Source organism: Paroedura picta, chromosome 7 (genome assembly GCF_049243985.1).
Source record: "Paroedura picta isolate Pp20150507F chromosome 7, Ppicta_v3.0, whole genome shotgun sequence".
NCBI lineage: Eukaryota > Metazoa > Chordata > Lepidosauria > Squamata > Gekkonidae > Paroedura > Paroedura picta.
Genome location: NC_135375.1, coordinates 32,368,855 through 32,391,698, shown reverse-complemented (window position 1 = coordinate 32,391,698; position 22,844 = coordinate 32,368,855). Strand labels below are relative to the sequence as shown.

At 41.4% G+C, this 22,844-nt stretch overlaps 1 protein-coding gene across 2 annotated transcripts in view; it reads left to right on the top strand.

Annotated features, from left to right (window-relative positions):
• JMY (junction mediating and regulatory protein, p53 cofactor) overlaps positions 1-22,844 on the top strand; it is a 51,210-nt gene that overhangs the window by 22,476 nt on the left and 5,890 nt on the right. Inside the window, exons 5-10 of one of the 2 annotated variants that reach the window (XR_013233062.1) lie at positions 6,629-6,794; positions 8,808-8,995; positions 11,554-11,640; positions 14,647-14,742; positions 15,447-15,981; positions 18,263-20,036. Coding sequence is in view for 1 of the 2 variants with exons in the window: in XM_077347314.1 (XP_077203429.1) it covers positions 6,629-6,794; positions 8,808-8,995; positions 11,554-11,640; positions 14,647-14,742; positions 15,447-15,981; positions 18,263-18,570 (1,380 nt within the window). In the remaining variant the exon portion in view is untranslated. The remainder of the gene's footprint in view (positions 1-6,628; positions 6,795-8,807; positions 8,996-11,553; positions 11,641-14,646; positions 14,743-15,446; positions 15,982-18,262; positions 20,037-22,844) is intronic. The other variant, XM_077347314.1, reaches the window with a different exon arrangement.

Sequence of the window (22,844 nt, the reverse complement as noted above, 5' to 3'; positions counted from 1 at the left end):
TCTGGGCCCAATCTAATACCAGGCCCGGGAAAACCAATGGGAGTCACCTGTCTTTTACCTACCACCATAGCATGCTTTGAAATAATAAACAGTCAAGAACTAGTTCCTCCACTTTTGGAGGCAGTGGATATGATAGTGGAAATAAATTAAATCTTAAACTGCTGTTTTCTAACTCTACATAGCTAGTACGGCAGGTCACCCTTATTTGATTTGGTAGTAAAAAGTTATATATCATTGTGAATATTTTGTGCATGCTTGGGGTTTTTCTTACTTGAAGGTTGTCCTTGGGTAGAAAAATGGCCCTCCCAAACTTGTAGCGCATCACGATGGATGATCACGAAGGTTTCCACAGGGTTTTTATTTGAACAATGCAATCATGTCCCACACTACACTGATATTAATATTAATGCCCCTCTCGTGATATCTTAGGAAGGGTGGAAAATTCACAAGACTTCTTCCCAGACTGCTAGGATGTTTAGGGGGAAACCATGATAATTAAAACAGGAGGGAAAATTGTATTTAACTTTGGATATTCAACGGATATTAATGCAGAATTATTTTCATGTTAGAACTGGAAGCGAGACCTCATTTTGGAGCAGCAAAATTATTTTCTTCACCTGGGCATTTACTTAAGTTCTTTAGATTCTGATAGTGTGAGTGCGTTGATTGAAAATTTGGGGAAAAATGATGGGACAATGCCCCTGTATACCATCACACATTTTGCCTGCATTATATTTTGTCAACAGCATTCTTTTACAAAATTTTGCTGTATGTTGGACTTTTCTTTGAACTCTTAACACTACTGTCTGTCTCTTTTACTTATGTCCAGGGGTGACATTTTATAACTATAATAATACTACGTTTGCAATGAAATTCTTTATTTGCTACTAGTATGGGTAAATGCCAAGCATTTACTGTTTATTCTGGAGTATCCTCAACTGATCTCTTTGCTCCTAAATTGGTTCATTGGAAACTCTGCCTTCAATTATTCTTTTAAGTGATTCTAATTATTTTGAGAGGCCTTTATCACAGAAGGTATTTATTCATGCTGGCATCTTAAAGACTAACAAACTTTATCCCAGCACAAATGTTTGGGAAGTTCCACTTGAAGTGAACTCTGAGGGCCTTTTCGCACAGGGATCTTTGTTGCAAATTGTTTGCGGAATGAAAAATCGCCATTTAAAATAGTGGAATTCGTCGTTATGCATACCTGCCTTTGTAGTGGAATCAGTTGCGTTTTTTAGCGTTTCCCACAGGCTTCCGGTCTCGGCAGAAATCGCTAGAAAGGAAGCGCTATTGCCAAGCTCGTCCCGCCCCTGGCCGTCAAGCAGCCAATGGGCAGCCGTTAGCATGCTCCCAAACAGCCCCTTTCCCTTTAAGAAAGGTTTTTTAAAAAAAAAAAACGACCCATAGCAACGAATCTAGGTAGATTCGTTGCTACGGAGAGACCCATCCAGCTGCCTAATGTGAGCTGTCGTTTGATTGTATGATCGTTTGCACGCTGCCTCGAGTGATAAAAAAAAAATCCCCCCCCCTCTCACGGGCCCGATTTTCGGCTGAATTTATTTGTAAAAAATAAAGGGACTTTATTTCAGCAAACGGGCTTTTCAGTGGTTTGTGCTTAGTGACTAAAGGTGAAGGACTGAAGCCAGGGAAGCCTCTAAACAGAAAGAGGCTCGCCGGTGCGTTTATCCCCGCTCGCTCAGAGAAAAAAAAATGGTGATCGCTTCGCCGGAAGTTTGGAGGAGAGAGCCAGGGGGAGGGACTTTGAAGAACCAGCAACAATGGTAACGCACAGGTCTTTAGCGCTACTGTTGCAGATTGGTTGCAGGAGTGTATCGCTATCCGGAGGGTGAATCCACTTTTCTGGATTCCCCTGAAAGCGCCACAACGAAGCGCTTTTTGCTGATTGGTTTCAGGATTGTTGCGGATTGTCTACGACGTCGTGGGTTATGGCAAATTAGTAGCGTTTCCAAATAGCAACCATTCTGCTACTTTGAAGCCGTGCGAAATGGCCCACATTCATGAAATCTTATGTTGGAATAAATAATGTTGATCTTTAAGGATATACTGGGCTTCTGTTGTATTTTGCTGCTGTGGACTAGCATGGCTTCCAATCTGGAATTATCATCCATCTATTTAAAAACCTGCTTTACTGCAAACCTAGTCCTGAATTAATGTTCAATACTTATTGCAATCTTGGTGAATTGTTTGTTATAATGTTTGTGGCACATTAGAGCATAAGTTAACATAAGAGCCCTGCTGAATCAGATGAGGAGCCCATATAGTTGGGTACCCTGTCTCACTCAGTGGTCAGTTACTGTGGAGGGCCAATGACAGAGTGTAGGAGGCTAAGGTCTTCCTTTGCAGTTGCCTCCTGGTACTGATGTTCCAAGGTTTATTGTCTCTGAATATGGAGGTTCTCTTCATTCACCATGGCTGTCTATACTTGTGGCTATCATTCTCTGGACGCAAATTCCACATTTTTAATCAGTCATTCTGTGAAGCAGTATTTCCTTTTGTTCCTGAATATTGTTCATCAGCATCTCTGGACAGCCTCAAGTTCTATTCTTTTGGGAGAGGAAGAAAAAGTTATTGCTGTCTGCTATCTCTATTCTGTGCACAATTTCATTCTAGACACATTAAAACTTTTTTCTTTGTCGCAGAATTATTTTTTCCTTTGAAGCACTTGTGCATAAATACTTGAAAGATGGGACTGGAACAGTGAAAAGCTTTCTTGGAAGTAGATCGGATCCTGTTTTGTAGTTTAGCAGCCAAGTTATATTATTTCATAACGATCAGAAACACTAAATCATTGGGCATATGTAAATATTAGCTTGAATATGTAGAATGATGTATTAAGATATTATATTTTAGGGAAAAGGTACTTTGGGGAGCATTGGTTGCTGCTGCTTGCTGTCTCATTGGGATGGAGTTTCAGAGCTTTTGTGTAGAAATTTGCCTTATCCATTATTGCTGTTTCCACATTTATTTTCTTAATTCACTCTCATCGTTTTTGTGACCAAAATCTTTATGACAGTATTGCTCTTACAAGGAAGAAGGCCCATTTTTAAAACAACAGAATGGCACTGAAGCTATTGCTGATTGAAAATGTAAGAGCTCACTCAGGAATGTTGTCGTCACCTGAATGCTAGATTGTAGTAGGTGAGAGTATCTGAATGTCTGTCACTGGGATGTTTCTTTTATGCTCTTTTCCTGTGTCACTCTCAGTGAACAGTGAACCAAAAAAGAGAGGGGCATTACACATGGAAAGGAGAGAGCAGTTTTTTTCTGCCTTGCGTTCTATGTATGGGAAGTAGCTGGCTGATGTTTGAGGGGCAGATACATGGTCATGACTGCAAGCAGCAATTAACTGCTGCTGTCTCTGCCCGTCATGTGACTATCGATGATCGTTTATGCACTGGGAACTTCACTGCCCCAGCTCCCGTGCAGGAGCACAAATTGGGGGCGGATGGCGCACCAGGCCAAATGCTCCCCCTTATGGGGGTCGGAAGAGGTGGGGCAACCTGCCATGGCTAAAACTCCAGCCTGCAGCCTGGCATGAAACCTCCAGTGCGTAAATGGTCATTGAGATGCTTCTCTGTAATTGATGAGTATAGGCAGGATTGCTATGAGCTTTGGTGTAATTGTTCTGCTTTCTACATTTTGTTGGTAGAACTTCCTTTTACATATTTTGTGTATGCTGAGTCAGCATAGAATACTAATAGTGTACACAGTGGTGTCAGTTATGTGTCAATACTGGCTGTCTCAGGATAGGCTTTAAGTGGACAGAGTGGTTTCAGATAGCTTAGCAGATTCCAAATTGTTTAACAATAATAACAGCAAATGCTAACTTTCTATAAACATTTCTCTAGGATGGCTGGATTTGTATTGCTTCAATCCAATGGGATTTTTTTTTTATGTGCTAAAGCAGTGGTCCCCAACCCCCGGGTCATGGCCCTGTGCCGGGCTGTGGCTCCCTCTTCCCGACCCCCCCCCCCCGCAGCGAGAAGCTTACCAGGCCGCGAGCAAATCAGCCGCCAAAGCAGCTGATTAGCTTGTGGCCCGGCAAGCTTCTTGCTTCGGGAGGGGGGGAAGAGAAGCTTGCCAGGCCGCAAGCTAATTGGCCACTTCGGCGGCCGATATGCTTGCGACCTGGAGGGGCGGGGAGAGAGAGCCGCGGCCGCCGGCGCAAACGTGCATGTGCGGACTTCCCGGGCATGCGTGCTTATGTCCGGTGGGGCGCAAACGTGCATGCGTGGCAAGTTCGCACACGCGCTGCATGTGCGTTTGCGCCCCTGCCGGACGCAAACGCACATGCCCAGCAAGTCAACACATGCTAGTTTGCGCCAGGGCTGCCGCGCGTGTGCGGTGCCCTTGGTCTCCCTCTCCCCCCACCCCAGCGGTCTGCGGCTGCCGAAAAGTTGCGGACCACTGTGCTAAAGCATCTCTTTTCCAGTCATCTGCAAATGAAGTCAAAAATGCATTTCCTTATGGTATTTAGTATCATAGAATCATAGAATTGGAAGGGGCCATACAGGCCATCTAGTCCAACCCCCTGCTCAACGCAGAATCAGCCCTAATCATCCTAAAGCATCCAAGAAAAGTGTGTATCCAGCCTTTGCTTGAAGACTGCCAATGAGGGGGAATTCACCACCTCCTTAGGCAGCCTATTCCACTGCTGAACTACTCTGACTGTGAAATTTTTTTTCCTGATATCTAGCCTATATCGTTGTACTTGAAGTTTAAACCCATTACTACGTGTCCTCTCCTCTGTAGTCAACAGAAACAGCATCCTGCCCTCCTCCAAGTGACAACCTTTCAAATACTTAAAGAGGGCTATCATGTCCCCTCTCAACCTCCTTTTCTCCAGGCTGAACATTCCCAAGTCCCTCGACCTATCTTCATAGGGCTTGGTTTCTTGGCCCAAGATCATCTTCGTCGCTCTCCTCTGTACCCTTTCAATTTTATCTACGTCCTTCTTGAAGTGAGGCCTCCAGAACTGCACACAGTACTCCAGGTGTGGTCTGACCAGTGCCGTATACAATGGGACTATGACATCTTGCGATTTTGATGTGATGCCCTTGTTGATACAGTCCAAAATGGCATTTGCCTTTTTTACCGCTGCATCACACTGCCTGCTCATGTTTAGTTTACAATCCACAAGTATTCCAAGGTCTTGTTCACACACAGTGTTACCTAGAAGCGTATCCCTCATCCAGTAGGCATGCTTTTCATTTTTCTGACCCAGATGCAGAACTTTACACTCTTTATTAAATTGCATCTTGTTCTCATTTGCCCATTTTTCCATTGTGTTCAGATCTCGTTGAACTCTGTCTCTATCTTCCGGAGTATTTGCCAGTCCTCCCAATTTGGTGTCATCTGCAAACTTGATGAGTAGTCCCTCCACCCCCTCATCTAGATCATTAATAAATACGTTAAAATCTTTTGTTACAATGGGCTTCCCTGGCCAATCTCATCTCACTCTCAGCTTTGGCCTTTCTGATGATTGATCTACAGTGCCTAGTAACCTGTAGGTACTCTTCTTTAGAGCTCTGTCCTTCCCTCCATTTCCTGAACATTTCCCTTTTCTTTCTTAGTTCCTCTTGAAGTTCTCTGTTTATCCAAATAGGCTTTCTAGAGCTCCTGCAGTGTTTTCGTCTTTCTGGGATAGTCATTGATTGAGCATGCAATAGCTCTTGTTTGAGTAGTGCCCACCCTTCACATGCTCCCTTCCCTTCCAGCATTCTCGTCCATGGTATGACACTCATCATGTCTCTGAGTTTATTAAAGTTTGCCATACGAAAATCCAACATCCATGTCTGGCTACAAGCTTCCTTGGCTCCCCATCTCAAAAGGAATTATATGAGGACATGGTCACTTCCCCCTAGGGTCCCCACCTCCTTCACCGCATCCACCAACTCTTGCCTGTTGGTCAGTATTAAGTTTGGTGCCATATTCCCTATAAAACCCAGTTAATTTTCCCAAGGAATGTGGAGGCTTGAACCACTGTGTTCCCCTTAATAGCCTAGTGGTTGTTCACAAATTTCCTTTATATTTCATTATTGTAATTTCATAATTGCAGGATCTGTCTTTTTAAAAGAAAGAAAAGTAATGGAGAGCTGTTTTGGCTGCAGAGAAAAGTAGTATTCAAAAGTACTCTGGGAACAATAACTGCTCAAGAATCTGTTCAAGAATGTTACAGCTCTGGAGAGTGAACAAGAAATAATGAATTAGAGTAATTAGATGAGAAAGAGAAGGGGCTTTTAAACAAGAAGACAACTGTAGAAAGACAGAAATATCAGTAATTCATTGTCACTCCACATGTGGATAATTGGCACTACAGTTGCATATAAAGGGAGCCAACCAGATCTTTAAAAAGGTGGGGAGAACACAATTCCGGAATGTAATAGACTGATGTAGGTTAAGCATTTATGGTTCATAATAAACCTGATGATTTTGAGTCAAGACTTGCATGGAGGTTTTTATTTCTGTGGTGAGAAAATTCAGCTCTGAATGGTGTTGATGTAGTCATGCTCTACATGTAACTTATGGTATCTCAAAATGCTTGGCATGTTTTAATTGCTCTGATGGTAACCATCACTATTCTTTCCCTGGTCTTACTTAGATGCAGAGTTTACAAGGTGGCACAGAAGCCATCGCACATTTGGACCAACTAGAAGCTGATTATTATGACCTACAACTTCAGTTATATGAAGTTCAGTTTGAAATCTTGAAGTGTGAAGAACTGCTGCTGACTGCTCAACTTGAAAGTATCAAAAGACTTATTTCAGGTGACATATATTCATTTATAGCCATATTTTTAACAAATTGTCACACTACAACTTAGGAATTGAGATTATTTTAGATTTTCATATTCGTTACACTGGCTATAGAAGTAGTCATTATTTTGCTTTTTTCATCTGAGGCATTAGAGATTGCCAGAGTTCAAGCCAATATAATGGATGAGGTAGATTTTCACTTGAATTCTACGCAAGGTTAACTTAAGAATGTGCACTCTCTGTATTAGAGTGGTAAGCATTTTTTCTAGAGCATCGACCTTGGCCACTTGCAGTATGATTCATTTTATTTCCTTCTGCTTTTCGTTTCAGCCAAGATTTAGATGGACCTTGTTTAGTGTTAGTGTGTGAATGTTCCTTTCCTGAGTTATGGAAGGTACTCTTCAGGCCACTTTTGGATTTAAAAAAATCTTTATTATTCTAACCTGCCTTTCCAGTGGTGGTGAGGCAGGTAACATCAGTTCATAAATAAGTTAAACTCTAAACCCATATTTTACGTTAAAAACATTTCAAAATCCCAACCCATCCGCCAACTCGTTTAGCATTAAGTATTAAGGAGGGGACCTTTTGGGGATAGATGTTATTAACTCTTGGTGTTTTGGTGGTTTTCATCATTGCAGGCCAGCCAATTAGGTGTTGTGGATATTATAATCCTGACATCAATCATAGGTCTGGCAGAATGGTTCTGTCTTGCAGGCCCTGTAGAACTGATTCCGGTCGAATTCCAGATCAGGCTTAAGGTTTTGGTTATCACCTTTAAGGCCACACGTGGTCTGGGCCTCTCTGCCTACACCTCTCAAAGAGCTTTGGCCTCCACCACCTCGAACCTCCTGGTGGTCCCTAGCCCCAAGGAAGCCCATTTGACCTCAATCAGGGCCAGAGTTTTCTCCATCCTGCCCCCCACCTGGTGGAACAAGCTCCCAGAGGAGATCATGGCCCTAATGGAACTTGAACAGTTCTGCAGGGCCTGCAAAAGGGAGCTCCTCCACCAGGCGTTTGGTTGAGGTCGACCTGAACCATGACTTCCCATTGGCCCCCAAACCTCCCTCCTACGACGTCCACTACAAATTCACCCAACTCACTGGGCCTCAGTATGAGTTGAATTCAGTGCTCTTCACAGTATTCCACCATTCTATAATGTTATTATTACTAGGTTAATGTTACTGTTATCACCATGTTATTACTACAAATGGAGTTACCTGTATCGTTTCTTGTTTCATGTAAACTGCCCTGAGCTTTCAGGGAGGGTGGTATAGAAAAACAATAATTAATTAATTAAGGTTCTACAGGACCCTGATCTAAGTTGGCAGAGCATTCCACCAGCCCAGGGCCTGGGTGGAGGCCAGTCACATTTCTTTGGGGCCACGGATCCTGAGCAGATTTTGGTCCATTGATTGTTGTGCTCTATGGGAGGCATAATGGGAGAGGTGGCCCTGCAGATACACTGATCCCAGGCCATTTAGGACTCTGAAACTCAGCACAAAAACGTTGAATCTAATCTGGTTTCCAATCTGGAGCTACTGCAGTTGGGCAAGCACTAGTGTCTTGTGCGCCCTCCACTGGGTCCCTGTAAAACCCGTGCTGCTGTATTTGAACCAGCTGGAGTCTCTGGGTCACTCTCAAGGGACGCCATGTGTAGAGTGAGTGGCAGAAGTCTAATCCAGAGGTAACCATTGCATTGGTATACCCTGATTAGGTCAGGATCTTTTCAGTACTTTTCCCAGTTTGTTTTTCTTATTCTATCATTCTGTTTTGTTTCTGAATATTTGTACTGAATATATTTTTCTGGTATAAAAATGTAACAATGGGTAAGGAATTGTAGAGGGTGTGACCATAGAAAAAATAAAAACAATCAGAAATAGAAAGTATATATCTTATAATAATCAGAACTTTTTCTTTGAGATGTTGCTCTGTTTTTCTCAACTGAAAGTTTCTCCAGATCTTAATAGTGCTTGAGTGTAGGTATGTGGGTTTAAAATAATTAAAATTGTTAGTATTTTCTAACAGAGAAAAGAGATGAAGTAGTATATTATGATACATATGAAAGTATGGAGGCCATGCTTGAGAAGGAAGATATGGCAACATCTATACACTTGCAAAGAGAAGAATTACAAAAATTACAGCAAAAAGTCCGGCAGCTAGAAGCAAGGCGTGGGCGAATTTCAGCCAAGAAAGCCTACCTCAGAAACAAAAAGGTAAAGCAACATTTTTAGATTTTGTAGCAAAAGCTCAGCAAAAGCTTCCCCATCGTTAGCAATAAAATCTAGTCTAGTGAAGTAATAATCATTGTCAAACCAAATGACTATCATGTTTCTATATATTAACAACACACCAACTGCCAAGAACTTGAGGAAACACAAGTACCTCACAGCCTTTACTAAAGGCAAGCAGAGATGGTAATTGAATGATCAGAGAGAAAGCCCTGGATCATCACAAAAAATGAGAGTGGACCACCTGATGTAGGGCCCAGTCAAGAAGGTACGGGGGACCTTGACTTGACTTGGATTTGTATAGGAAAGAGAAGACCCTCTGATATGTGATTTTGAACTAGCTCTGGAAGCAAATAGGCAATTAACACAAATGGCTGAGAACTGCTATGGTATGTTGTAGCATCTTTTAACAGTGAGAATCCTACTCAGTTGTTGGTGAACGTCGGTATCACATGTACATAGGCAGTAAACAGAGGTCACCTGTATAACTGTGATATCTTAAAAACAAAAAGACTTATTTCACTGATTATGCATGGGGAGAAAAGCCTGGGCCAGCACCTGCATGGCAGTGGGACTAATCCCTGCTTATGCACGAAGTTGCTGCCGGCCCGGCCCCCTCTGAGCCCTGGCTTGCTTTAGGGCCTCTGATGGCCTGTGGCAAGTGATCACTGATTTTTCTGCATTTCCCTTTTTGCTGTGTCTGTCATTGGTGGCCATGCCGGGCCAGGCCTGTGCACACAGGGAAGAGCCAGGCCTTCCAGGCCCAGGTCTTCTCCTGCCTATGGTGACCCTGCAGGGACAGAAAATGCCACATTTGGCTTCGCAGCACTGCAGAGCCAAACAGGGTGGTTTTTCAACCTTCCATGAAGGTGGGATAGTGCTGGCATGCAATCCAAACCTCGTGGAAGTAATTTTATAAACTCTTTATCACAACCATAACATGGGCTAGAAACTCTTCTGTAAATGTTGCCTGCTTTGTTACAGTTATATATGTATTGTGTTATTTTTATTTATATGTTTTAATTTTTGACAAGTGTTGCTTTAATAACAAGAGGTCACATTGCCTCACTGACAAGATGTTTGTTGCCATGTAGCAGCTTGATATGACACAGACATTGCCAGTTAGTATCCTTTGGCTATTCTGCAGAAGGGAAATACGTGATACGAAGACCCCTTGCCACGGCTTAAGCAGCATCACATTCACACCAGAGGGCATAAGAACCTTACCAACATCCAACAACCATAGAGCAGAATGCTGCCAACACAGATATACAACCAACTGCCCTATACTGACATAGTCAAGGTTCACTGATGTCCTGCAGCCACTGCACAAATGTAGAATACCAGAAAGTGGGGAAAGGATATCGGCTGGCCTCTTTGCTCACCTTTATGGGCTAAATCCTTTTCTGCCCAGGGTACAACCTCCACCCCGCCCCAATAAGCACTGGTGTAAAGGTAAAGGTAAAGGTATCCCCTGTGCAAGCACCGAGTCATGTCTGACCCTTGGGGTGACGCCCTCTAGCGTTTTCATGGCAGACTCAATATGGGGTGGTTTGCCAGTGCCTTCCCCAGTCATTACCGTTTACCCCCCAGCAAGCTGGGTACTCATTTTACCGACCTCGGAAGGATGGAAGGCTGAGTCAACCTTGAGCCGGCTGCTGGGATTGAACTCCCAGCCTCATGGGCAAAGCTGTCAGACGGCTGCCTTACCACTCTGCGCCACAAGAGGCTCTAAGCACTGGTGTAGGACTCACCAACTTGCCAGTGATGTAACTTGAAGGTATACCAGTGTAGTGTTTAGTTGTCATCCTGTACCCTTTCAAGCTATTGCTTTGGATGGGGCTGTTAGTGGGCAGTATTGAAATGAAAGCAAATAAGCAAATCTACCTTTATGGCAATATTATCATATTTCATTACATTTAATACAGCAGCATCAGGATTTTAAATTTGATGAAAAAGCACTAAGGCTGTTATGGGTTGAATCTAACAGTATGCTACTGCATTGCAAAATACTGGCTATATATTTGAGCACAAAAAATACAAAAATGTATCAATGACAACAACATTTATTTACAGCCTTTCTGACCAAACTAAAAATACATTAAACACAAAAATGTATCTGAAATTAGTTATAGTATAAATACACATAAGAATGTCTTTACAGAATGGTAGTATAAATGGAATGTAGTGCAGAGCTGTACAAACAAATGTTCCTATTCCTCTGCACTTCTGCAGCTATTACTTATGTGTTCAATGTAGCCTGTTCTGTTTAGGGATGTGGTTTATTTTACAAATAAGTCTCATTTATCTGTGCTCTTAGAATATTTTATAGTTCTCCTCACCTAAAATTATGTGTTATTTATAATCTTAGTAATAAATGGAAAATCATTAATAAAGCATTAAAATATTTAATCGGGTCTGTTAATTTCTCAATATAAATTCATTTGTTTAATTTATAAATTTCTGCCTCTTTGAACTAGGGCTATTAGATCCTTTTCCAAATCTTGGCTTTATATTTTATAGGTAATCTTTTGTCCTTACAGGAGATCTGCATCGCAAAACATAATGAAAAATTTCTGCAGCACATGCAAAGTGAAGACCAGTCAAGTGCACCTCATGCTGGAAAGTTTGTGAGTTTGATCTATGTTAAAATTACAAAGGAGCCTTCAGTGAATTCTGTCCTGGTTCCTGGGCTGGCCTGAGCTTTCCTGCTGAGCCTGGGAATTAAAATATCCCTCCCCAATTGTGCTGAGCTGTGTTAACAATAGCAAGTTAAATGATCAACAGTGGACTGAGATTCATCAGCTTTCTGTCCACATACGGTTGCATACAGGCAATCGCTCCTGAGGCTCCCAACCCCTAATCGCTAATTTTCAAGTAATGCAGGGGATTGCACTGGAGAAGAAAGGGCAGGGAAGATCAGTTCTGTAAGCAGAGCTTTGCTTGCAATTCTTTGAATATAACCCATTTAAGTTTAAATTGCTATGCAAAACAATTAACATTAAAAATTTGTTTGCATGTACCCAAGCACTGCTGTAAATTCCATCAACTTAATGACAGATGCAAACTAGCCAATCACCTGGGTGCCAGAGTCTAGACACATGCTCCATTGTATCAATGCCTTGCGAAAAGAGAAAATGTATCCATGTTTGATGCATAATTGCTGGGAAAATGGGGGTTCTAATCTAGGTAAGCAATGGTGCAAAAGAGAATGAAAATTACCAAAATTAAAAATGAAAGTAAGAAAACAGTTTCTGCAGCTCCTTCAAATCCCCAGAAAGATCATTCCTGAAGCTGGTAAACCTGCTCAGGGGAATAAGTATTTGGGAGGTGTGGTGAAGGGTGAAATCCTTCTTGTCTTCTGCAAGGACAGCTCCTCCAATGGAAGAGTAAGGAGAGGGCAACTTCATCCCTTTCTCACTACTCACTACAGTGCCCCAGCCTGCCAGCTATTCCTCTGTGTGGATACTGTGACCCCAGAGATGATCATTCTTTGTGCTCAAAGGATTGTTGTAATGAAAGAGTGCAGGAACACTGTTTGCACACATGGCTAGTGTGGGATGAAAGATGGGTGTTCTACAGAGGGGAAAAACAAATCACTGAAAATTGTGTGAGCAGGAATAGCCCTGTACTCATGAAAGAATGACTTTGGATCTAGCATATAGTGTTCAAGAAACTGCATAATAATTTGATGCAGTGAATACAGTTACTATTTTGTTAAGCCAGTCTCCAGTGGTCTTTTATCTCTTGATTTTTAAAAAAGATTCTTATTGCCTGTCTGTACAAAGCATTAGATTCAGATAGAACAAGTACTGTTAAAGCTTAAATATGCTGGGGGTTTTTCAAGCAAGTAATAGTGTTTTAGACACTGGTTACTATCTTGATTGATCTAACTAAATGTGAAATGAAAAGCAAATGGATCAATAAGAACAAAAAGTTTGTGAATTGACGTGGAAGAGCATGTTTTTGATGTTTTCAAAATTTGAAAATTCTAACTAGATTTTTAATGCAACAAATTTATATGGTACTTTCACCCTCTTCTCCCCTTCATGGACAGGACTTTTGAGAGCCAGTTTGGTGTTGAGAGCCAGTTTGGTGTAGTGGTTAGGAGTGCGGACTTCTAATCTGGCATGCCAGGTTCAATTCTGCGCTCCCCCACATGCAGCCAGCTGGGTGACCTTGGGCTCGCCACGGCACTGATAAAGCTGTTCTGACTGAGCAGTGATATCAGCGCTCTCTCAGCCTCACCTACCCCACAGGGTGTCTGTTGTGGGGAGAGGAATGGGAAGGCGACTGTAAGCCGCTTTGAGCCTCCTTTGGGTAGGGAAAAGCGGCATATAAGAACCAACTCTTCTTCTTTTCCTTAGTTTCTTCTTCCTTGCTTGCTGAGCAGCTCCTGTATCAATTTCCTTCTTATTTGTTGGTTTATGGCCATCCCACCCTGTCAAGCTATTATTTATTTTGATCCTGGCTCAGCCCAGGGATTTGAATCACCTTCTTATCTTCTGCTTCTGAAATGGCACACAAGATACTTTTTGGAAGTTTAAAATAAATAAAATGTTTTATTTAACTTGTATTTATTTCATTTGACTTAGAAGATAAAAGGTCACTGACACTTCAAGTGTAGACGGCAGGAACATTCAATACAATTCCCTAAATTCCTCTTTCCTACACAGAGCAGGGATCACTCCACTTAAGAGCCATCTCCCTTTTCATTGGGGCAGGCTTGCTTTTCTTAACTATAGACACAATTTCCCTTTCCTGCTTGAATGGGGATTCTCTCGGACCCTTGCTCCTTTTGCCTCTTTCCTAGTCTGTGGCCGAATTGTCTGTGGCCCTTTGTATTGATGTTAAATGTAGATGCTTGTTGAAAAAAAGAATGAATTTTGACGAACCTGGTGAATCTTTTTATACTGATGAAGGATTGTAGTCGAAACATCTATAATTTTAAATAGCACGAGCTCCACTTTTTGATACTTCAAGCAGTAAATCCACAACGCAAATGCAATTTGCTTTTCTATTAATATCTATGTTTGTTATACAACTAACACTGGCAAAATCAATCATACCCTTATTGAGCCCATGAGTAGTTTAAATGTGCACAAAGCACAATTTTGTTAGAGAGAATCAGTTGGATGCCGCCAGCTATTTCACTCAGACTTACCCAGTTCTCCTCCTTGCTCTAGAACCCAACCCACATGGCTTTTGTTCATGCAGGTCCCATGAGTCCTAGCATAGCCAGTTGGTTTGGTCAGAGACAAACCTGCTTCCTTTTTGCCAACAGAAAAGCTGGTTGCACTTGATACATTTCTGCCTGTGTTTGGCTTCCTCATTGCAACTTTTCTTCTTAGAACTGATCTGAGTGTTCATTTAACAGATTATGATAATCATGCTGTTGAAAGTATTATTGGGGGGAGGGATCCTGCTGTTCTTTCTTGCAGTCTTTTCCTCTTCAGTGAACTGATTCTTTCTCCTGCCTCTTCGGAGAGCAGGGGTAAGAAAGAAGCTTACTTGTGCTTCATTGAGCCAAGGAGAAGAATTCAGTGCTGTGGGAAAATAATTCCGTTCACATCTCCATATCCTGCTCTGTTCTTCTCACTTCTGTATTGTTTACGATTTTGTTTTTTTGTACTCAGAAGAGAGAGCGATTGCAAGATGAGGAAGAAAGGAAAAGCTCATGGGTTAGTCAAGAGCGGCAGAAAACACTGGATAGACTTAGAACATTTAAGCAGGTAACTAAAAGAAGATGGACATTCTTTTATGATTATGCATCAATAAATGTACAATAATAGTGTGTTAGCGTGTTGAAGCAACCCTTATCAGTTATGATTAAGAGTGTCTTTAGTTATGGAATTGTACAGGATGTTTCAGTTTTTTCTTATGGCCATTAATCCCAGATGAATCCCCTGAAGCTGTATATTGCCTCCATTGCTTTCCTAGCGGCATAAAGAAAGCTCAGGTTTTGTATTCTAGCCTTTGGGCTTTCTTCAGATAATCTTAAAAACAGAAGGGCACTATGAAGGCTCAGATTCCCACATTACACATCTCAGTTCCTGGTTTATCTGAGGATTTTGCAGGGATGAATTATGATCATGAGCTTTTGCAGAGAGTATTAATAAGTCTCTTTATCATGCATCTTATGTTAATTCTGTAGAAATACAAAGTGCATGTCAGAGCCTTTCAGAATTCTCCTTGAATTGAGGTATACTTATTTTGCTGCTTCTTCCAGAGTGAGGAGAAACGGATCTTATGTCAATCTCTGTATGCCTGTGTCTGTAGTCCTTTCCGATAGTCCTCCTGCTGTTTTTAGATGTGATATAATATTGAATTGCTTTCCTGCTGAAGCTATATGAGGGGCAAATATTAAAATGAAGCATGTAATTCCTCAAGTACATTGTATACTGGCCTAATTTAAAATGTATGCTTTTTCTTTAAGCGTTACCCTGGTCAGGTAATACTCAAATCAACCAGACTTCGACTGACCCATTCAAGAAGAAAAAGTGCAGCCAGTTCAATACCTTGTGATGATCATCCGTTGTCTTTACCAGTAACCACCCAGACTGATGAGAGACCCCAAGAAGTAGGGCCAGAAAAAGTAGCCCAACCCTTACAAATTCATGAGGCTAAGAATTTAGGAGAATTTGAAAATACTTCTTTACCTCCCTGTGGCGTTACCTCTGAATTTCCTCAAACACCGCCTCTTCCGGCTGAACTTAACCCAGATGTAATTAGCGAGGCACCACTTCCTCCCCCGCTGCCGCCACCACCGCCACCACCTTTGCCCACCAAGGAACAATCAACTCAATGCTCTGAAAAAAGCAGTAGCCCCGTTAAACAGGACAGCATGGAGAAGCCAAGCCTTCTGAGCACTATAGCACCATCAGCTCATTTCTTTGACAGCAGTCAGTTAGTCAGTGCCAAGAAGAAGCTAAAGAAGACTGGAGATTTAGAAGGACTGCAGAGGAGAAGAGGTAAGTCTTCATTTTTATTTGTTTGTTGACTCTAGCTCTTCCGAATATTATTTTAAAATAAAAAGCAATGATTGGTTTGTTCCTATGTTGATGTTGGTTTTGAGTAATAACTAAAAATAATGGCCAAGAGTTCAGATATTAAAACAAGTACGTTAAGGAAAGCTGAGGACTCATATGTCTTGAACAGCATTTCCACAGTATGTTGCAGTATGGTTTCGAGGACTTCAGTTTAAAACAAAAAGGAAAACAAATCTTGGGCACACCTAAAATAGCTCCTTGGATGTTGGCCAGTGGGATTCATCAACATTTTGGGAATGTGTACTATGGTATTTAAATATTTTGTTAATTTAGATAGCTGTGATACCATGTTAAGAAATGCAAATATGGGGACCCATCCCCCCATAATTGAGCCAGTGTGGCTCCAAACTTCATTACTCACATTTGAAATGCATCTAGTTTTTCTTCATTAATATATATTACCTTTTGCTTTGAATAATATTGCTAGTTTAACCAGAGATCAGCATTCTGAGAGCCTCAGACTTTAAAAGATTCTAGATCTTGTGGCTGTGAGGATAGATCTGAAACATGAATTACACTTCTGAAATTTTGAGAGGTCATGGAGGATGAAGGGATGTTTTTCAGGATTTGCAGTTGTTTCTAAAGTCTGAATATCTCCTTACTCTTAAAGTGCAGTGTATGTAATGCAAAGATTGCGATTCCATTTGTGGAAGGATTGCTTTAGTCTTCATGCATTAATGTTGTACAATAAAGGTGAAATTAAATCCAGTCATTTAATTTGAAAGGTGAAATTGCATCCAGTTGTTTAATTTGTAGATTTCTTAAGTATGCAAAAGAAAAGGCATCACTTTTGTTCAGCAGGTTGAGCAACAGCTTACCCATCCTCTTACTCTTGGGAGGCACAAATGAAAGGGGCCATGGCTCAGTGGGAGAGAATCAGCATGCATAAGATCCTAGCTTCAGTCCCTAGCATCTCCAGTTGAAGTTGTAGATCATGTGAAAGTTCTTCACCTGAGACCCTAGAAAGCAGTTGCCAGTCTGAGTAGACAATGCTGACTAATCCATTATAAAGTAGTTTCATGTACTCAAAGTACTCAAAGAACCTACCTGTTTATAGCACTGCAAGGACTGTTGTACAAGCTGTTGCAAAATCATTTGGGAATGGGACTACTCACTTCTTTCCACCTTACCCAGACCTATCTGTAGATGGTGACTTAGCAGACAGGCATTTTTAAGTGAAAAGTAATGAAACGTAAAAATTATGGACAGAGTCTTGCTCAGGCTTTCCCAACTAGGGTTTCTTGATGGCTCTGGAAGGGTTTCTGGAATGAGTAGAAATTAATTCATATATATAAAATTTGTTAAACATTTATTGAGTGATATTGACCATATATGGTCAACCTACCCCCCTTCGCCAATGATGGGCCTGGAGGAGGTGGAAAGGAAATGGGCCCTGGGTGAGAATGTACACAGCTCGGCTTCCCAACCATATTCTACACCATCGTGCCACTTCTGGAGTTTCTTGAAGCCTGAAGAATGTTTCAGCCTGGGGTTTCTCAATGATACAAAAGTTGAGAGAGGCTGGCTAGCTTCTTCCCCTACATAAGAAGAAAGTTAGTGACGGAGAGGTACTTCTAGTGTGGTCCACCATAGAAGTAGAAATGGGTAAAGAGGGGCTTCACTGGCCCCCTAAAACACTTACCAATCACAAGAGACGCCCAATCACATTGAGCAGCAGTATCTAAACACGAGAAGTGGGGATTGTCAGATGAAGAGAAAGGAGTCCTCACCTGAATGTTTGAATTGCATCTTCTTGTGTTGTTTTCCATCTTCCTTCCTCCATCAAGTTGCAGATTTGCTGGTAGAATTTGAGAGATATACAAATGAAACTCTGTAATTCTCAATAGCTTTTATTTGTGCCTTGTAAGTTGGAAAGGTTATCATGTGAAGTCTACCCACCGATAGCTGTGCTTGGTTGTTGGTGAGCAACAGATGAAAGTGTACATTATATAGCTGGTTAATTTAGTCGGAAGCTGCAATATTCATTTTGAAAAAGTAGTTTAAGGGCTAAAACTTGCAAGTTACAATGGATTATAATGGAAAACTCAAGGGTATCCCCTCCAATGCTCAAAGTAAAAAACGGGTATTTTGTAAAGTGATGCCTTTTCCAGTGTGTTTTTAATAAACAATTTCTATAACATAGAGCATAATTGATGTTACAGTATGCTGAAATACACTAAAGAACCCCTCTGATTTACTTCAGTGAGTTCACCGATGGATGAGGTGTTGGCGTCTTTGAAGCGTGGAAGCTTCCACCTGAGGAAGGTTGAGCAAAGAAACCTTCCTCCTTTCCCCGATGAAGATGACAGCAATAACATCCTAGCACAGATAAGAAAAGGAGTGAAACTGAAGAAAGTGCAAAAGGACTTGATGCGAGAGTCATTCACAATTCTGCCTGATGACGATCCTTTGACTCGTAGCATTCATGAAGCGCTACGGCGAATCAAGGAGGCATCACCAGAGTCTGAAGATGAGGAGGAAAATCTTCCTTGTACGGACTGGGAAACTTAAGGTGTAATGTTCCTACTTTTAATACAGATTTGGTTTCTCCAAATTAATAGCATCCTTGTTAGGAATAGGCATAGACTATCTTATTTATATGCTATGAGAGAAGAACGCCTGTAGCTCAAAACCCTTGTTGCAAAATGTATGCATGTATGCTCAAAATAAAAGGAACATTTTATCTGGGATGTTTAGAATTAATAGCATGAGAGTGAAATACAGAATAATTTTACTTAAAGGAACTGGTAGAAATAAAAGGGTTTATTTCCAAACTTGAGCTACATGTTGTATGTCAGTGTTGTACAGTAAAAAAATGGTCCCCAACCTTTCTGTTACTGAGGACCGGTCAACACTTGACGATTTTACTGAGGCCCGGGAGGGGGGTAGTCTTTTTCCGAGGGATGCAACCACCTGAGCCCCTGCTCCGCTTGCTTTCCCGCCAGCGCCCCTGACTTCCCGCCACCCACTGGGGGGCACTGCCAGTAGCAGCTGCGTAGTGCCACACCAAGGGGGAGCCCCAGCCATGGCAGCTGTTGGAGAGCACCAAAGGTGAGCTGGCGGCAGAGTGGCAGGGCAGCCCCCCAGGCAGCAGCCGGGGAGGAGGACAAGGAGGAGCCGCGGCCCGGTACCGACTGATCCACAGACTGGTACTGGTCCCCGAACCGGAGGTTGGAGACCACTGCAGTAGAATACTTCAGCATATACAGAAACCTTCCAAGCAGGAAGACTGAAAAAGTGAATGCATCACTGAAATGCATATCTTGAAAGTCTTGTACGGGTACAATGTGGAGCTAACTTTGTTGAAAGTTATGCCTACCTCACATCTTGCTCCTGACTCAGGAACTACCTGGAAGTAGGGATGCCTCTGTTGCTTCCTCCTCAGGAGGCATACATGGGATCTTATTTGTTCTGATCTGGAGACCTGTGAGTTTTCAGATGTGTGCGCTGATCTTTTGTGTCTACAGGGTCCCCATTTGGCTTGAAGAGTAAAGGCAATAGATGTAGATCAAAATGCACTTTTCTCAGCAGGGAATTTAATTTAAAATGTAACCATAAATAGAGTTACACCTTTCTAACCCAACTGATTTTATAGACTTATAAGGGCATAACTGGACTGTTACTTCAGTTTTCTGATGAGAGAAGAGAGATATGAGGATGCACTTGATTATTGCATAATGGAAACAAAATGTCTGAACTGCAATTAGGTTATAAGGAATTTGGCGCTATATATTAGTACTTCTTTTAATAGAAACTAGGATTATTTTTTTTAATCCTGAAAATATACGTCTAGTGCAGGTGTGCAGTGCTTGTCCCTCTCAACATTATCTAGTTTTTATGGAGAACAAATGACAGTATTCTTCTTACAGTTTAAAATCTATTCAAAAATAATTTCTTCCGGGCAGTACATTTTACTGTTTCTTCTTTAGAGCCCTTGTCCTAGTAGAAGATGCATATTCATTGTACTGCAAGTTTTGGTGAGTGTGGATCTTAGTAAGCAAATCTTGACTATCTAAGATGGGGACTAGACTTTGGGAAAGACCATGACTGTGGCTTGGTAAAACCTTAGTAAAAAGTAATCTGATTTCAGACTTTCAAGTTGAAACATATGTTGTATTAATCAAATGTACAATTTGTTCTCATCATAGTTGTTATCAATTTGACAGAGATGACCCCACTTAATTAAAGTATGAATTAGCATGCCAGTAACTAATTGCAAGTAAATTTAATCAAAATGAAGGTCACATCCATATCTGCAAGGCAAGTGTTCCAGTAAGGGGAAATTAATTTAGTACGGTAGCCCATTTAAAGTATGAAATTATTAATTTACTCTGTAGAGTTGCATACAAGTGCAAAGGAAAATAGTTAAAAATTTAAACTACCGGTGTTGTCCCAAATTATAGGTTCTTATGCATACCTGCCAGATGGCCATTTCAAGATACTTCGTCTCACCAAGCAAAAACCTCTCTCCCCTATTTCATATGGGAATTTCATATGAAAAAAAAATAGTATGCAGTATCCTGGGATATATAAAGTCAGTCAGTATTATCTAATTGCAGATAAGAGATAGTGGTGTAATACCGTCTTGTGAATTCATAGGAAAGCAAAATTTGAATGAGGATCTTCACAAATCACACCAAGCAGCTGTGTATATCAGCTTTCTAGATTACTGGTGTCCCCTGGTTATATGCCATAGCTAACTATGTGCTCAAAACTGCAAAATCTGATTCAGAACTGATTTTTCATCAAGAACTGCAAGCAAAAATTCTAGGCATCCTGCAGAACCAAAGTTATCAGCATCTGATTTGTATGCACATTCAGGAAATAACCCATGAAGTCTTAAAAGTCAGCAACTTTCTCACACTATCCATTTCATCTCAGGAGACTGATTGTATCAGTTGGTATCTTACATGAGAAGACTTCATGGTTCCACAGGGAAACATAGGGATCTTTGTAAGTTAGTTGTGTTGAAGTAGTGGGATGCTGGAACATTTGCACAGTCTTTAGAATTTGTGTAGTAATTTAGAGAAGTCAGTATTTCTCATGCTTTTATCACTCTTCTCTGGAAATAATAGTTTGCTTGGTATAGAGATCATTGGTCAGTTTTTAAAATTCCCAATGGCATACCAGTAACACAGTCTGGAATCAGAAAATGCTTCAAGTGGCCATCTGTATTCAATCAAAGGCTGCTTTGCCGTGATGAAAAACTCTGTTTCCCTGTCATCTCCACAGCAAATGCAGATATATTCACATTGGCAGCAGAGTGTCCACATTGGAGTTCATGCCTGATTCCTTTGACAAGCTACAATTTCCCCTAGACTTACCCCTGATGTGGGTAGAACTGTCAAAATTGTGGACTTTCGCATACTATCACACAGGTTGAAATCTCAGTACATTTCCCCCATGAAAATTAAGCACAAATTTGATGGCCAGTTTGCAGTCTTCTTTAGAAGGCTGTGTGCCTAGAGGGGTGGAGTTGTGCTATTCTTTTTGGTTTTTCGATTGCTACATCAGCAGCATTGTTGGGAATTTTCCATTCCATTTTGTAGGCTACCCCCCCCAAAAAAAAAAAAAACTATTTTCTTTCTCCCATTTTCTGGCTTTCTTATTCTTTCTGTGGGTCCTTACCTTGCACACAGTGGTTTGCACTTTAAAAAGTGGCTGAGGCAAGCTGCCCATCTTGGACATCCATGTTCAATGTTTTCTTTTCCTATGCAAAGGACGCAAAGTAGAGTCCTGCACACAGTGCACAGTCACTGAACAATGCTATGGTCACTTCAATCACTTTGCAATTAACTTGTGGGACCATGCTTTGCTGGCACTGGATTTGGATGGCCCAGGGTAGTGACTCTCTCTGTACCAGGTAGACCTATCCACCTAGTCTTGATCCCTTCACTGACTCTGCTGACATCCAACCCTTTGACCATCATAGCTTTGATTCTTCTGTAGCCCAGCCAGGGGCATAAAACCTTAAGTCCAAGTGCCATTATCACACCTTTTTGGAAATGAAGAAAAATGACCTGTCTTTCTACTAGTCACATCTTTGGGACTCTGCATTGTCTTTCTGATAGCTCTGACATCACCTTTGATTAGGCTCAGACCCTTTCTTCACCATTTCACCCTCAGAATCTTGTTTGCAGCCAGTCTTGGAAATTAAGCAAAGGACCTTCTGTATTTATCCATGAAAGCTACTTTTAGAAGTTTAGAATACTTACATAAAGGACTGTTGTTTCCTCTTTCCTCAGCCTGCCCTCAATTCCAGCATACCTGAGCCTTCAGAGGGAAACATGGACACTGAAAATATACCTTTCTGACACAAACAAGAATTGTAGATAGTTTGATGGAGCATAGAATGAAACTTCTTCTCTTCAGAGGGACAACTGTGTTCAGTGTTTCTTGCAGGGAATGTTCTCTCCTATTGTGCTGTTTCCTTCAGGGTTAAAGATCTTGATGAAGTTTTCAAACAAATAGATCCAGACATGTTGCAAATGTGGCTGTACGAATATGGCTAGCATTGCTTGTTTGTGGCACTGCTGTGGCCTTAACAGGCTAAGCCAAAAATTAAGGACCTGTCATTTGACAGCAAAGGTTTAATTAACCCCAAATAACATAGGCACCCTTGTAAATAATCCACTTTGTATGATCTTCCAGCAAACCAGAGTTATCTTTCACTAGGTATGTCCTTTTAATCTGAAATTGTTTAATCATTTCATGTACAAGAAGGTGTTAACTTACCAATGTTTTTCCCTCATTCTAAGAATGATGCTGAGAAGTTTTAGTCTTCA